General features: G+C 36.3%; 2 protein-coding genes across 4 annotated transcripts; one reads left to right on the top strand and one right to left on the bottom strand.

The window, feature by feature from the left end:
* The first annotated feature begins 848 nt into the window (after positions 1–848).
* On the top strand, positions 849–4,502 carry LOC116137014 (uncharacterized protein At1g01500-like). 3 transcript variants are annotated; one of them, XM_031422696.1, is made up of 3 exons: positions 849–1,165; positions 2,064–2,872; positions 3,900–4,502. In XM_031422696.1, exons 2-3 carry the CDS (start codon positions 2,168–2,170, stop codon positions 4,140–4,142), a joined length of 948 nt encoding a protein of 315 aa, XP_031278556.1. In that variant the 5' UTR covers positions 849–1,165; positions 2,064–2,167; the 3' UTR covers positions 4,143–4,502. The 3 variants fall into 3 exon arrangements, with proteins under 3 accessions (XP_031278556.1, XP_031278557.1, XP_031278555.1); XM_031422697.1 differs by lacking the exon at positions 849–1,165 and adding an exon at positions 1,273–1,418; XM_031422695.1 differs by lacking the exon at positions 849–1,165 and adding an exon at positions 1,444–1,964.
* A 5,710-nt stretch (positions 4,503–10,212) lies between these two features.
* LOC116137121 (RNA-binding protein 2-like) lies at positions 10,213–11,261 on the bottom strand. The gene is made up of 4 exons (XM_031422810.1): positions 11,072–11,261; positions 10,685–10,976; positions 10,503–10,564; positions 10,213–10,317 (listed from the first exon to the last, which is right to left on the bottom strand). Exons 1-4 carry the CDS (start codon positions 11,234–11,236, stop codon positions 10,213–10,215), a joined length of 624 nt encoding a protein of 207 aa, XP_031278670.1. The 5' UTR covers positions 11,237–11,261.
* Positions 11,262–12,037: the final 776 nt, after the last annotated feature.

Below are 12,037 nucleotides of genomic sequence, written 5' to 3'. Positions count from 1 at the left end.
ATGAGCAAACGAGACTTATTTTGTGAGTTAATTAATTACGATTTGTCATATCGGGAGTTGTGAGATTAGATTATAAATCTAACATTACTCTTTACCTGGGGCCGCAACAGTAGATTGTTATAGGATAACTTCTCCTATAGGTTGTTTGTTACAGTTGTGGGATAACTCTTTTTGAGGAATAGTCGAGATACTCTGACGGTGTGTTATAGTAGGATAACTCCCTCTGGAGAAATAATCGAAGCGCATGTCGGATACCTCAATTTCCAAAAAATAAATAAATAAATAAAAATTAAATATTGGCTTTTAGAAATTTGATAAATGATTAGTTATTAGAATAATAATAATCATAGATATGGTGGCTTGTTTTTTCAATTGGGTAGTGTATACCTTTTGCCTGCATGTGCTTTTCACGTGAAATCCTTGGATTTGTCTATTATGAGAGTGGGAAATGCGTATTAAATTAAATTTATTATAAACCAAATATTTTTTTTATGAAAATTATATAATGAAATAAATATTTTTAGTCAGAATTTATGTAGGAGTAGGATGATTATTTTGGTTAATAAAAAATAAATTAAAAAAACCAAATTAATAACAATAATTAAACAAATCAAACACTTGAAAAAGAAAAGCTTTATAAATAGAGTACTGAATTATCTCTGCTTCTAAACAGACTCTCTCTCTCTCTCTCTCTGCCTTGTTTAAGTGTTTAGCTTTATGTATAAAGTGTTTACATCATTTTCAATACATTGGCTTGTGAAGCCGTCTTCGATTTTTCTCGGATAAGATCTGAAGGAAAATATCATATATGGACTGACCCCACTTATTTGTTTATTGGTGTTTTTTCTCCTTTTTTTTTATTATTTTTTATAATCATTCAAAAACTCGTATCTTGAGAGTTGAGACTTCCTGTTTCAACCACGATAAGAAGAAATTTAACAACCCACCATTGGTTGCGAACTTTTGATGATCAGGGTTGTTCTTTGATTTAGATTTCGATTTGGGAACTGTGGTGCATATTTTGTGTAGCTGTAAAGATTGTTAAATCAAAAGATATAGCTTTATTTTTCTTTTTTAGGATTTGTGGAGGCCACAAGATAGAGGCGTTGGCCGTTGAGACGGAAAGAAGAGAAAGAGATTAGTGGGGTCGAAGATATTTTAAGTGGTGAGTTTTTTTATTGGATTTAAACAAATATAATTGTGGTTTCTGTGTGTGTTAAAGTCGTAATTATACGAGTGAACAAACGCAAGTTGTGTTTTGTCTGTTTTTGTGAATTGTGAGTTTGTGACGTGCATGATTTGTCATGTATTGCCGGCAATCTTGTTGGTGGTGGGGATTATTTTTACTGTGAATGGTCATTGGAGCAAAGACTTTACCTTTTGGGCTAATTTATTTGCTTGGTGATGGGGTGTTGCAGGTATGAAATTAAGTATATAACTCATCAATTGTTTTGTTGCTGTTGTTTGTTGGGTAAATTAAGTTTCTGAAAACAGTGACCATTTTGCTCAGCTTTGGATAGCCGAAATTTTGTTTTTGTTTTTTATTTTCTTTTTTCTTAAATTAAGTTTCTGCAGGGGTGTGTTGTTTCTTGTTTGGACAGTGACCATTTTTCTCTGCTTTGGATATCCCCATTTTTTCTTTTAACTGAATATTTCTTGGGCTTGAACACTTTGGATTTTTTTTCCAGTATTTTCCCATCTTCTTATTCCTACTTTATCTCCTGTTTCTTCTTCTGGTTTGGTATTTGGTTCTTTCCTTTGCTTAGATGATCGCTATTTGTTTCTTATTTGAATTCCTACGGAATTTATGTATGGTTTCTCTTTTTCTGCTTGAGACTTTTGAGGCTTCTGCTTCTTCTTTCCCTTCTCCATATCCCTTTTTTACTTGGAGTTCTGTCCCTCAGAATATATATATTTAGTTTCAGTTGGTTTCTTTCAGTTTTTTCCCCAGCATGTCCTTCTGGGTATGGCTAGATCGGTAGTTTCTGCTGTTTGTTGGTATTTCAATGTTCAAATTACAGTTAATGAATAGGTCTGATCTCTGTTTATTGACATGGCTGCAGGGTTTCTATGCTCACATGACTCTCGCTTGTGTGATTTTTTCTGAGTCATCAATTTAATCAAGTTGGAAGCATTTCACTGGAGAGAATTGATTTCCTTGAGGGCAATGGAAAATTCCTATGAGACATCTAATGGTAACGGACCAACTAGTAATGGCCACGTTATAAAGCACTCTCCTTACCAGCAATGTGTTAAGGGCTCTCTACCTTGGCTTGATTTAAGAGTTTTCTATGTTAGAATCAGCAAATGTGAGATTGATGATTCGACGCCTGAGTGCCTCACACTAAATCATCTTCCACTGCATCCCAACACCCTTCTTGAAGTAAATGGTGTTAGAACGAGTATCTATTCTGATGGGGCTTCAACACTACTTAGAAGGGATAGATTGGATAAGAGATCTGAAGAAGTAACATTTGTGAGCACTGATAGTATAAGGATGACAGGAAGTGTGAAGTTTGAGGTTTTTGATAAGGATGTTCTTGTGCTATCTGGGGTTCTAGAATTTTGTAACAGCAATGGGTTTGCTGGGGATCCTGGAAACCATGACCAGAGATGGAGCATGAACTGTGAATCAGAAATGACCTCGGGCACTGGTTTCCTGAAGGCTAAACAATTTATGGGTTCAGACTCTGCTTCACCAGCAATTGAGGTGTATGTTGCAGGGTCCTTCTCTGGCACTCCAATCATTTTAACAAAGACTTTGCAGCTTAGTTCTCGAAAAAAGCAAACAAGGAAGGGGATGTTGGGTTCCATACCAGAGTATGAGGCATATGAATTTGAGAAAGATGGTCCATCTGCGCTTCCTTTGCAGGTACATGTTAGTTTCAAAGTTTAACCTTTAAAGTTGAAGGAAACTCAAGTTTTAAATGCTTAGGATGTTTTTGTCTTCTCTCAATTTTGTAATACATTACTTTTCCATTTTTATAACCCATATATGTCTTGGTACAACCGAAAAGCTTTACTGGCTTGTAACTTTTTTCTTGTTGCAAGAATGATTGATCTCTTTTTCTATGGCTATCTGTATATTTTGTTCCATATACAAATTTGATCAAGTCATGTGTGTTACACATTTGCCTCTACTGGTTTTGTTTAAATAAGCATCCAAAAGTTGATTCTCACCTCTTAAAGAGAAGAAAAACTCTAATGACTCCCTGATTTCTGTTTTAAGGGTTACAGAATTTGGATATGGTCTGGATGTGTATACTGATCCTGTGTATTCATTTTGTCTAGTTTCTTTTTAGATATCCAATTGACACCCAAATTCGATCAACGGATGGTAATTGTTAGAAAAGATATGAAAGATCTTAACCCCAGAATTGTTGTCTATAGTTGCTAGAGAATCCTGTTTCATTTACCACACATTTTGCCTGACAAGATTGCCTTGTGTGGGAGATTAAAAGGTTGAGTTAACTATTATAGCAGTATTTTCTTGTATGGTTATGGAGAATCCATATCGACTCATTTCCACCATTCCGATGATCATGGACATCGCTGTGTGAATTTGATTTATGGTAAAAGAAACACTTCAGAAAGCTCTTCCTCCAAATCCACTTGCATTTTTTATGGGTCCTTTGTCCCATTGCTCTTCGTAGTATCCTTGTTACGGTGAATTTCCTTTTTCACTTTGGAGTTTCTGGGTGAGCTATATTTAACAAACTTATCTATGATTCTGGTGTTCTTTGTAATATACATTTGATATTTGTCTTGGGGAACTGCAGCTGGTCAAGAATCAATTATGCTTTCATTTTGAGATTTTTTTTTTTTCTTATATTGCTGCTCAATCTGCATCTGATTATGCACAAAGAATTCTGCTTTACATATTCTTCATGATTTTTCAGATATCAGAGTACTCAAATCACAAACCAGAAAATGAAGACTACGACCTCCTTTACCGGGGGACTGAATATTTGCATGGTGAATATTTAGAAGGTGAAGATGGGGAACTCTCATGGTTCAATGCAGGTGTGAGGGTGGGTGTTGGCATTGGCCTCAGCATATGTGTGGGAATCGGGTTAGGTGTCGGTTTACTGGTTCAAACCTACCAAGGCACAACCCGAAACTTCAGAAGGCGGCGTCTATAGCAACATCCAATGTTATCATCATCCAAATGGGAAGCTAACATATCGGCGTTTCTGACAGATTGCAGATGATTGATTAGAAGGTCGAAGTTTTTTGTAATTAAGTGCGGTTGAGGCAAGACTTTCCAGTTTTTTTCTTGGTTTTGTTATTCGTGTGGGGGAGCAAGTTTAGTCTTTTTACCTACAAAAATAAAGCATAATTCTATTTCACATGTACTACCTTACAGCAGTTATCTTGCCTGTATATCCTGCACATATAGTTTTCATAAATGTATAAGTTCATTGCATAGTTGTAGAATCTTGTCAGATGAAGCTGTTATGATTTTGTTTATAAATAGCACTAATTTTATGTTTTTTGGTATCCGTCCGCCGGGGGGTGTGGGGGGTTTGGTGGGGAAGCAATGTCTCCTTGCATAATATGGATTCCAAACATTCATGGTCTAGATGTGAATGAGTCGAATTACTTATCTCTCGGTCTATTAGTGAACTATCTCTCTAGGGATTGTGAAAGATGTTCCACTAGAAATATTCTTGTTATTGCATCGACTGGTATTCCCCAAAAAGTGGATCCCGCTCTGATAGTCTCGAATAAATTAAATACATGCATTAAGATACGAAGGCTTCTTATTCCACATTAACGAAAGCATTTTTTCACTCTTTCATATACTAGGGGATTTCACTTGGAAAAGAAAATGTTTCATACTAATGGATTCAGGAAGGTAACGGTCAGGTAAGTCTCCAGTGATTACCCCTTATTAATAGTCGTGGAGATTTGAACTCATGATCTCTTGAGTAATATACCCAAGAGTCTTAAGCGAATTGTCAAGTTATCTAGAAGTCTAATTAGTAAATTCGCGAATTATACGTCCAATTGTTTAATTCGTGAATTTCTGTATTTTATCACTCCAACCGTATTATTCACGAATTATATGCCTTAGATGTTTTATTCGTGAAATTATTCTTGTATTTGAATTTTTGTCAAATTTTTGTTGAATTTTTATAAACGTATTTTTCACTATTTGTCGTATCATGCTTGTAAAATTCTTGTACCCCTTTTTTTGCCGTACCTTTATATTTAAAATGCTATATTGATTTTAACTAAGTAGTTCATGAAAAGTGTTAAAACCAAGATTGATATTATCAAATTTTTTAAAACGTATAATTGACAATGTGTCATATTAAACTCGTATCATATTTTTCCTATATCCAAACTTTTATAAACATATTTTTTATTATTTATTGTATCATATCGTTAAAATTTTCGTACCTTTTTCTTGTCGTATCTGTATATACTAAGTCTAGTTAAATAGCATAGCACTAAAGCTGTGGTAATAGAAAGAGGTGTAGACTGTAGATCTCTTTTTTGACAAGTTAATGACTCAATTATTGTGTCCAAACACTTAAAGGCTTCATTTGTGGACTGTATTTGCCATCATTTCACGTTCACCACTTTTTAGTGTCAGCTCAGCCATGACTCCACGAGAACCCACTTCACACGGCAGTGCCATTTTCTCCTGGAAAGATCACATAAAGTAGAAAGTCCCCGGCGCGAGAGAGACAGATGGGGATGTTTGAAATGGCTATTAACGGCCCCTAACCTCTCTTTGACTGTAGTGTTGTTTATTCCCCAGCTGTCTGCTAGAGAATATTACTTAGTTGGACATGATTGATTTTATGATTAAATAATGGTAAAATGTAATATCAGAACTTATCTTGATCTTGTTGAATGTGGGGTCATGATGATGATGATGATGATGATGATGAAGCTTGTGCAGTGCATAACTGAAGGAGATAGCTTTGGGCCTGTAAATGGAAAAATGTTTTAAATGTCAAAGTCGCCCAAAACAGCATAGAAACAAACAGGACACACTACGTCGATTGCCCATCACTGTTGTAATTCGACTACTCTCTCCTGGCTTAGGGATTTTTTGAGTAAACGATTTGTTCCCACCCAAGGTTTGTCTTAAATGACCACTTACTCACCAAAAATTTATATTTCGTTAATATTTAAAATACACTTCACTTTTTTAACCGATATTCGGCAAGTTACCAGGAGCTAGGGTGAAAGGGATTTTGTAGAGTGGAGGCCGATAGATCGAATGGTGGTAACCAATGTTTCGAAAACCGGACCGGACTATGACCTGTTCAAGGGTCCGGTTTTCAGTTTGACCGATTGGATCGGTCGGTTGGACCGTATTCTGTAAAATTATTTATAGTCTCTGAAGGTTTGAAATTCATCAAAAACACCCCTATAATACTCCCTTAAGATTTGAAATCTATCTAAAACACCCCTGTCGAGCGAAGAAACTCGTGAGTGGTGGCGGCAGCAATGATCGACAGCCAATCGAATTTGGAATCATGGGGCTTTTGATGCATAAGTTCTAGCGAATCTGATGGTGGTGCTAGGGAGTTCCATCGGCGCCGGAACTCACCGGAATCAACAAAAGAAGTCGGACGGTCATGTGAACTTTAGATGGACGGCGAGCGACGAAGGCGGCTGAAAATGGTTGGGTTTTGTCGTAGAGAAGCCGTCACGTCGAATGGTGGTGTTTTCNCTTAGGTACTTCTTAGGTTTTGAAGTAGCTAGATCATCTAAAGGGATTATTTTGTGTCAAAGGAAGTATGCATTAGAATTGATTTCAGAATCTGGATTATCTGGTTCCAAACCCTCCACAATTCCAACGGATTCCACTTTGAAATTGACATATGTTGAATATAATGAAATGTTTCCTTCAACCAATGATCCATTACTTCCTGACCCAAGTGTATATCAAAGGTTAGTAGGTACGTTGCTGTATTTGTGTATGGCTCGACCAGACTTGAGTTTTTCAGTCAATTCATGCACAAACCTAAGGAATCACATCTGAAGGCGGCTCTCAAGATAGTTAAGTATGTCAAGACATCACCAGGATTAGGCCTATTTTTTCCAGCAAAAAACAATATGACTCTGTCAGCCTATTGCGACTCAGACTGGGCATCTTGTCTTATGACCAGAAAACCTGTGACAGGCTACTGTGTTTTCGTTGGTAAGTCTCTAATATCCTGGAAATCCAAGAGGCAAGAAACCATTTCCAAATCCTCATCTGAGGCAGAATACAGAGCAATGTCTGCTACTGTGTGTGAGCTTCTTTGGCTGGTACAACTCCTCATAGAGCTTGATGTTTCAAAGTCTCAACTATTGCCTATTCCTCTACACTGTGATAATCAGGCTGCAAACCATATAGCTTCTAATCCCATGTTTCATGAGAGGACAAAACACATTGATCTTGACTGCCATATGGTCAGAGAGCAGCTCAAACTTGGTCTCATACAAACTGCCTATATTCCTATTGTGTAGCAACCAGCTGACTTATTGACTAAAGCACTCGGAGGTCACATTCATTCCAAGCTATTACACAAGTTGGGGGTTCTTGATCTCTACCACCCTCTAACTTGAGAGGGGGTGTTAAATAGTTGTTATAACGGTAGAGAATCAGTTACTGTATCAATTTAGTTTACAGTTCAATTAGTTAGTTGTTTACTTGAGTTAGTTACAACCTGAGTTAGTTAACTAGTTAGTTGAGTTAATTTATCTAAATGTAATATAAGTGCACTTGTACAGAGTTGAATCAGTAAAGCAATATTTTTCCCCAAATTTCCTTCTGACGAGAAGGGTATCAGTTGAATCAGTAAAGCAATACTTTTCGCAATACTTTTCCCCAAATTTCCTTCTGTTCACTGAGACTGAAACTCTTCAACATAAAGCAATGGGGCACTCATTAAAAAAATTTCATCCTAATTTATAATGATGCATGCTACGTGTCAGGTACATGGTTAAGATTAATGTTTATTTCAATGAAAGTTTGGGAGATATAGTAGTGATTAGGTATTTTCACGTGCTGCAACTAATTCTTTCCCATTTCCTAGTTGAAAAAGTTTGACCGGTTTTTACAAATGTTATTAACGTAGCTAAACCTATTCATGTAAGCCAGTCTCCAAGTAAGACAATAAATACTTTGGAATTATATTCTTTTTTATAATTTTTAATTTGTTGCTTTATTCCCTTTCGTTTTTTTAACAATATCTTTAATATCCTTTTCTTTTCTTAAATAATTCCTTGAAAAAGTTATGTTTATCATATTCTTAAATAATATGAACAAAATTCTAGGGTAAAATAAAATTTTATGTTTATCATACTTTAATTGAAGTGTCTAACTTTATTACATAAAAACATTTTTTAAGAAAAATGTAACAATTCAACCTAACACATTTAACATTATAAAAATATTCAAGGCTGCATTTAAAAAATAAAATCCATAAACATTTTCTTAAAAGCATGTTTTTTTTTTTTTTTTTAAAGTAATATTATATATCTCAATCAATATTTTAAAATTTTAATCTTAAATAATATATCATCATAAGTAACATCTTAACACTTCGGGTGCGTTTGGTTCAGAGAATGTTATATTAATGGAAAGTTAGATTACTTTGAAGATTACTGGGAATCTTTAGGAAAATGTGTTTGGTTAGTTGGAATAAATTAGTGGATATGTTATATTAATATGTTTAATTAAGCGGAATAAATTGATTGGTATATTACTTAAATTACTAAATTTCCCTCTTTTTAAATATTAATGTAATATTATTTTTATCATTATTTTTTGAATAATTTCTTTTAACCCCCAACATTTCATATTGGTTAAAACACCCCAACTTATATAGAACTTTAATTTATAACAAAATCACCCCTACCACCCCAAGCCACTGCCGACCACCGCCATCCATCACCGAAAGTCGCCAGAAATCATCAAAGGCTCCAATATGGCCGGAAATGGCCATCTTGATGGCCGAAAACGGCTATATCGGAGTAGATCTGGCCAAATCTAATCTGGACATTTTCGACAAGATCCATGGCCATTAATGGCCATATCTCGCCCAGATATGGCCGTTAAAGGCCATGGATCTGGCCAGAATAGATTTGGCCATTTTTGGCCAGATCTACTTTGATATGGCCGTTTTCGACCATCAATATGGCCATTTTTTACCTTATCAGAACCTCCTGGTGACTCTCGACGACTCTTCGGCGACTTCTGACGGCAGCCGACGGTGGTTGGCTAGCTACTGGCGGTGGTGGTAGGTGGCGGTGATGGTCTACAATTTGTTTTAAATATAAGAGTATTATTGTCCAAAAACTTAATTAAACGAGGATAAAATTGTAATGGTGGATTAATGTAAATTGATTTTAAAAAAAGGGCATTATTGTCCAAAAATTTTATTAATAAGGGATAAAATTGTAACAAAAACAAGATAACCAAATAATCTTACAATACCTAAGAAAATGGAAGTTCTCAGATTACCTTCAATATTACCAACAATAACTACTATGGGGGCGTTTGGATTAGGGGTATATAAGATAATGACGATAATCTTCATTTATTTTTGCAAGATTTCGGTGTTTGGTTTGCAAGTGATAAAATATTACGAGAATCTTTTATTGTAAATAGTATTTACTATTGGTAATGTAGGGGGTAATGTGATACCCTCCCCCACCCTTGGGATTAAAACATAACCAGGGTAATCTAATTTTTCTATCTATTTTGCCCTTAAATAAAAAACCATTTCGGACACAATTGCCCTCAAATGTGTACCAAATAACAATTACCCAACCCCTTACATTTGAGAAATTAGCTAAAACACTTGGCCACAAAAAAGTTTAAAAGTTAACAAAATACCCTCAGTCACCCAAGACCACTGCTAGCAGGACTAACTACCGCCAGCCGCTGGCATCAGTCGTTGTAATGGTGCACAACCGGCAGGATCTGTCCGGTTGTGCTCCGGTAAGGCCTTTTCCGGCCATGAATCACAAATAAATGGCTGGAAACGGCCAAATCTAGCGTTTCTAGGCTGTTTCATGGCCAAAGATATGGCCGTGAAACTACCACATATCTAGTCATGAAATGGCTAGATCTTTAGCCGTGAAATGGCCATAAAGATCTGTCCATTTTCCGGCCATGGAATTGTGATCCATGGCCATTTTCGGCTTTGTCGGCGCACGGNATGTCTGAATTTGAGTAGCACGGATAACTGTCAAGATTCATGAGAAGAATGAATAATCACCTTGCAAGGCACTCATAGCAGTGGCTGCACAGGCTGGACTTGCAAAATCAACAAAACAAAGAATAAGAGGGTCTCCACCACGCTGCATTGTTAATGAACCATGGCTTTAGTATGGAAAAAGCATCAGACTTCCAACAACTTATTTGCAAAACATGATAAGGAAACCAAGTTGAGCAAATGATTAATAGGTAGGAACATAAACTGAAACATTCTGGAGCTACAAAGATCGTTATTGATAGAATTCGCAATAGGATACTGTCCACTTACCTGTTTGGATTCTTTGCTCACAAGTCTCACTTCTTTATATCCCACAAAAGGTCGAAAAATATCTGAACAGTGAGGTAAAGGAATAAAAACAACTAATCATGAACAATATTTGTAGAATAGCATGAAACAAGAAAAACAAAGATCACTGTCATTTCTCAGTGCTAATGTATCAAAAAGGATACGAGCTACTTCTCTCCTTGTGGTGTCTGGAGGAAGTCCCTCAACATACAGAGTGTTGGAAGCATCAGGAGGCAGAGGTAATGTTTCACGGCCTGGCCTAGCCATGGTCTCCACTGGGAGACGATCATCTAAATCCCTACTAGGACCGTTTGACACCATATCTCGACCAATGATTCCAGGACGACCGCTCACACCATCAGCAACTGGAATACCAGCCATTCCACCACTAACACCCCTTCCTGACCTAGCTCCTCCTAATGCACTGGCTTCTCCAGAAGGAAAAGAAAGATATTGCTTCAAAATCAATTACATTGATCATTTTAGCAAACAAAAAACATGTATATGCCAAGGCAGTGAAACACATGCAATTTCAAGGTTGAAGAAGATACCGCACTCTGGAGATATCGATCATATGCCGATCCAATAGTTCTTGTATCCTTTACAGACCGATGCTCACCACGATCATCATCTCGTGATAAATAACTATGCCTCTCATGACGTGAAGACATCCCAGACTGGGGAAGATCTGCAATGTTGTTAAGAATCAAAGACATTAGTGAACTATCAGCAATGGGCACAACTATCACACATTCATACTCCAAACATCACATAATAAAGAGTTCCCATTTCGCCACCTACATAACTCACTTTCATTTCAATAGACTTTGAGCTGAAAATGGAAAAAGTTCCCCAGGATGGAGGATAATATTTAAATATTGACTATAAAAAGAAGTTAATAAATCGCAACATCTCNTCCGGCCATGGAATTGTGATCCATGGCCATTTTCGGCTTTGTCGGCGCACGGCCGGCCATATATGGTCAGTCGTGCGCCATTCTGTCGACTGTCCATGGCAGTCAACAGTGGTGGCTGGCTGCCAACAATGGCTTGGGGTGGGTGGGGTGATTTTGCTACAAATTAAAGTTTTATATGGCTGTGGTGTTTTAGCAAAATTTCAAATGTAAGGGGTTAAAAGAAATGATTCAAAAAATACTATTATAAAAAGGAGGGCAATTTAGTAATCTATATAACATACCTACCTATTTATCCTTCCAACCAAACATATTATTCACCAATTTATTGGAACCAACAAAACATATTTTCTAAACATTCCCAATAATCTTCAAGATGATTTTTCTTTCCGTTAATATAATATCCCTCTATAATAAATCATTATATGATTCAAACACTCTCTATTGGTATTGGGAGATTACCAGAATCTTATATTACTCAATAACCAAATGTGATAATCAAGTAATAGAAGATGATATAACATCAGTAATCTCATATAACCCTCAACCAGAAGCCCCCTTCAAGTCATCAATTATACATCAATATATCATAAGATAACACACT

Source organism: Pistacia vera, unplaced genomic scaffold, assembly GCF_008641045.1.
Source record: "Pistacia vera cultivar Batoury unplaced genomic scaffold, PisVer_v2 Contig320, whole genome shotgun sequence".
NCBI lineage: Eukaryota > Viridiplantae > Streptophyta > Magnoliopsida > Sapindales > Anacardiaceae > Pistacia > Pistacia vera.
Note: the sequence above shows the minus strand (reverse complement) of the source record. Positions and strands in the feature narration are given on the sequence as shown.

Excerpts from the sequence above, each read along its gene's own strand:
- LOC116137014 (XM_031422696.1), top strand. The coding sequence starts at position 2,168 with ATGGAAAATTCCTATGAGACATCTAATGGTAACGGACCAACTAGTAAT. Across the intron at positions 2,873-3,899 it reads CATCTGCGCTTCCTTTGCAG|ATATCAGAGTACTCAAATCA; the intron begins GTACATGTTAGT and ends ATGATTTTTCAG.
- LOC116137121 (XM_031422810.1), bottom strand. The coding sequence starts at position 11,236 with ATGTCTTTGATTCTTAACAACATTGCAGATCTTCCCCAGTCTGGGATG. Across the intron at positions 10,977-11,071 it reads ATCGATATCTCCAGAGTGCG|CAATATCTTTCTTTTCCTTC; the intron begins GTATCTTCTTCA and ends TTGATTTTGAAG. Across the intron at positions 10,565-10,684 it reads CACAAGGAGAGAAGTAGCTC|ATATTTTTCGACCTTTTGTG; the intron begins GTATCCTTTTTG and ends CTCACTGTTCAG.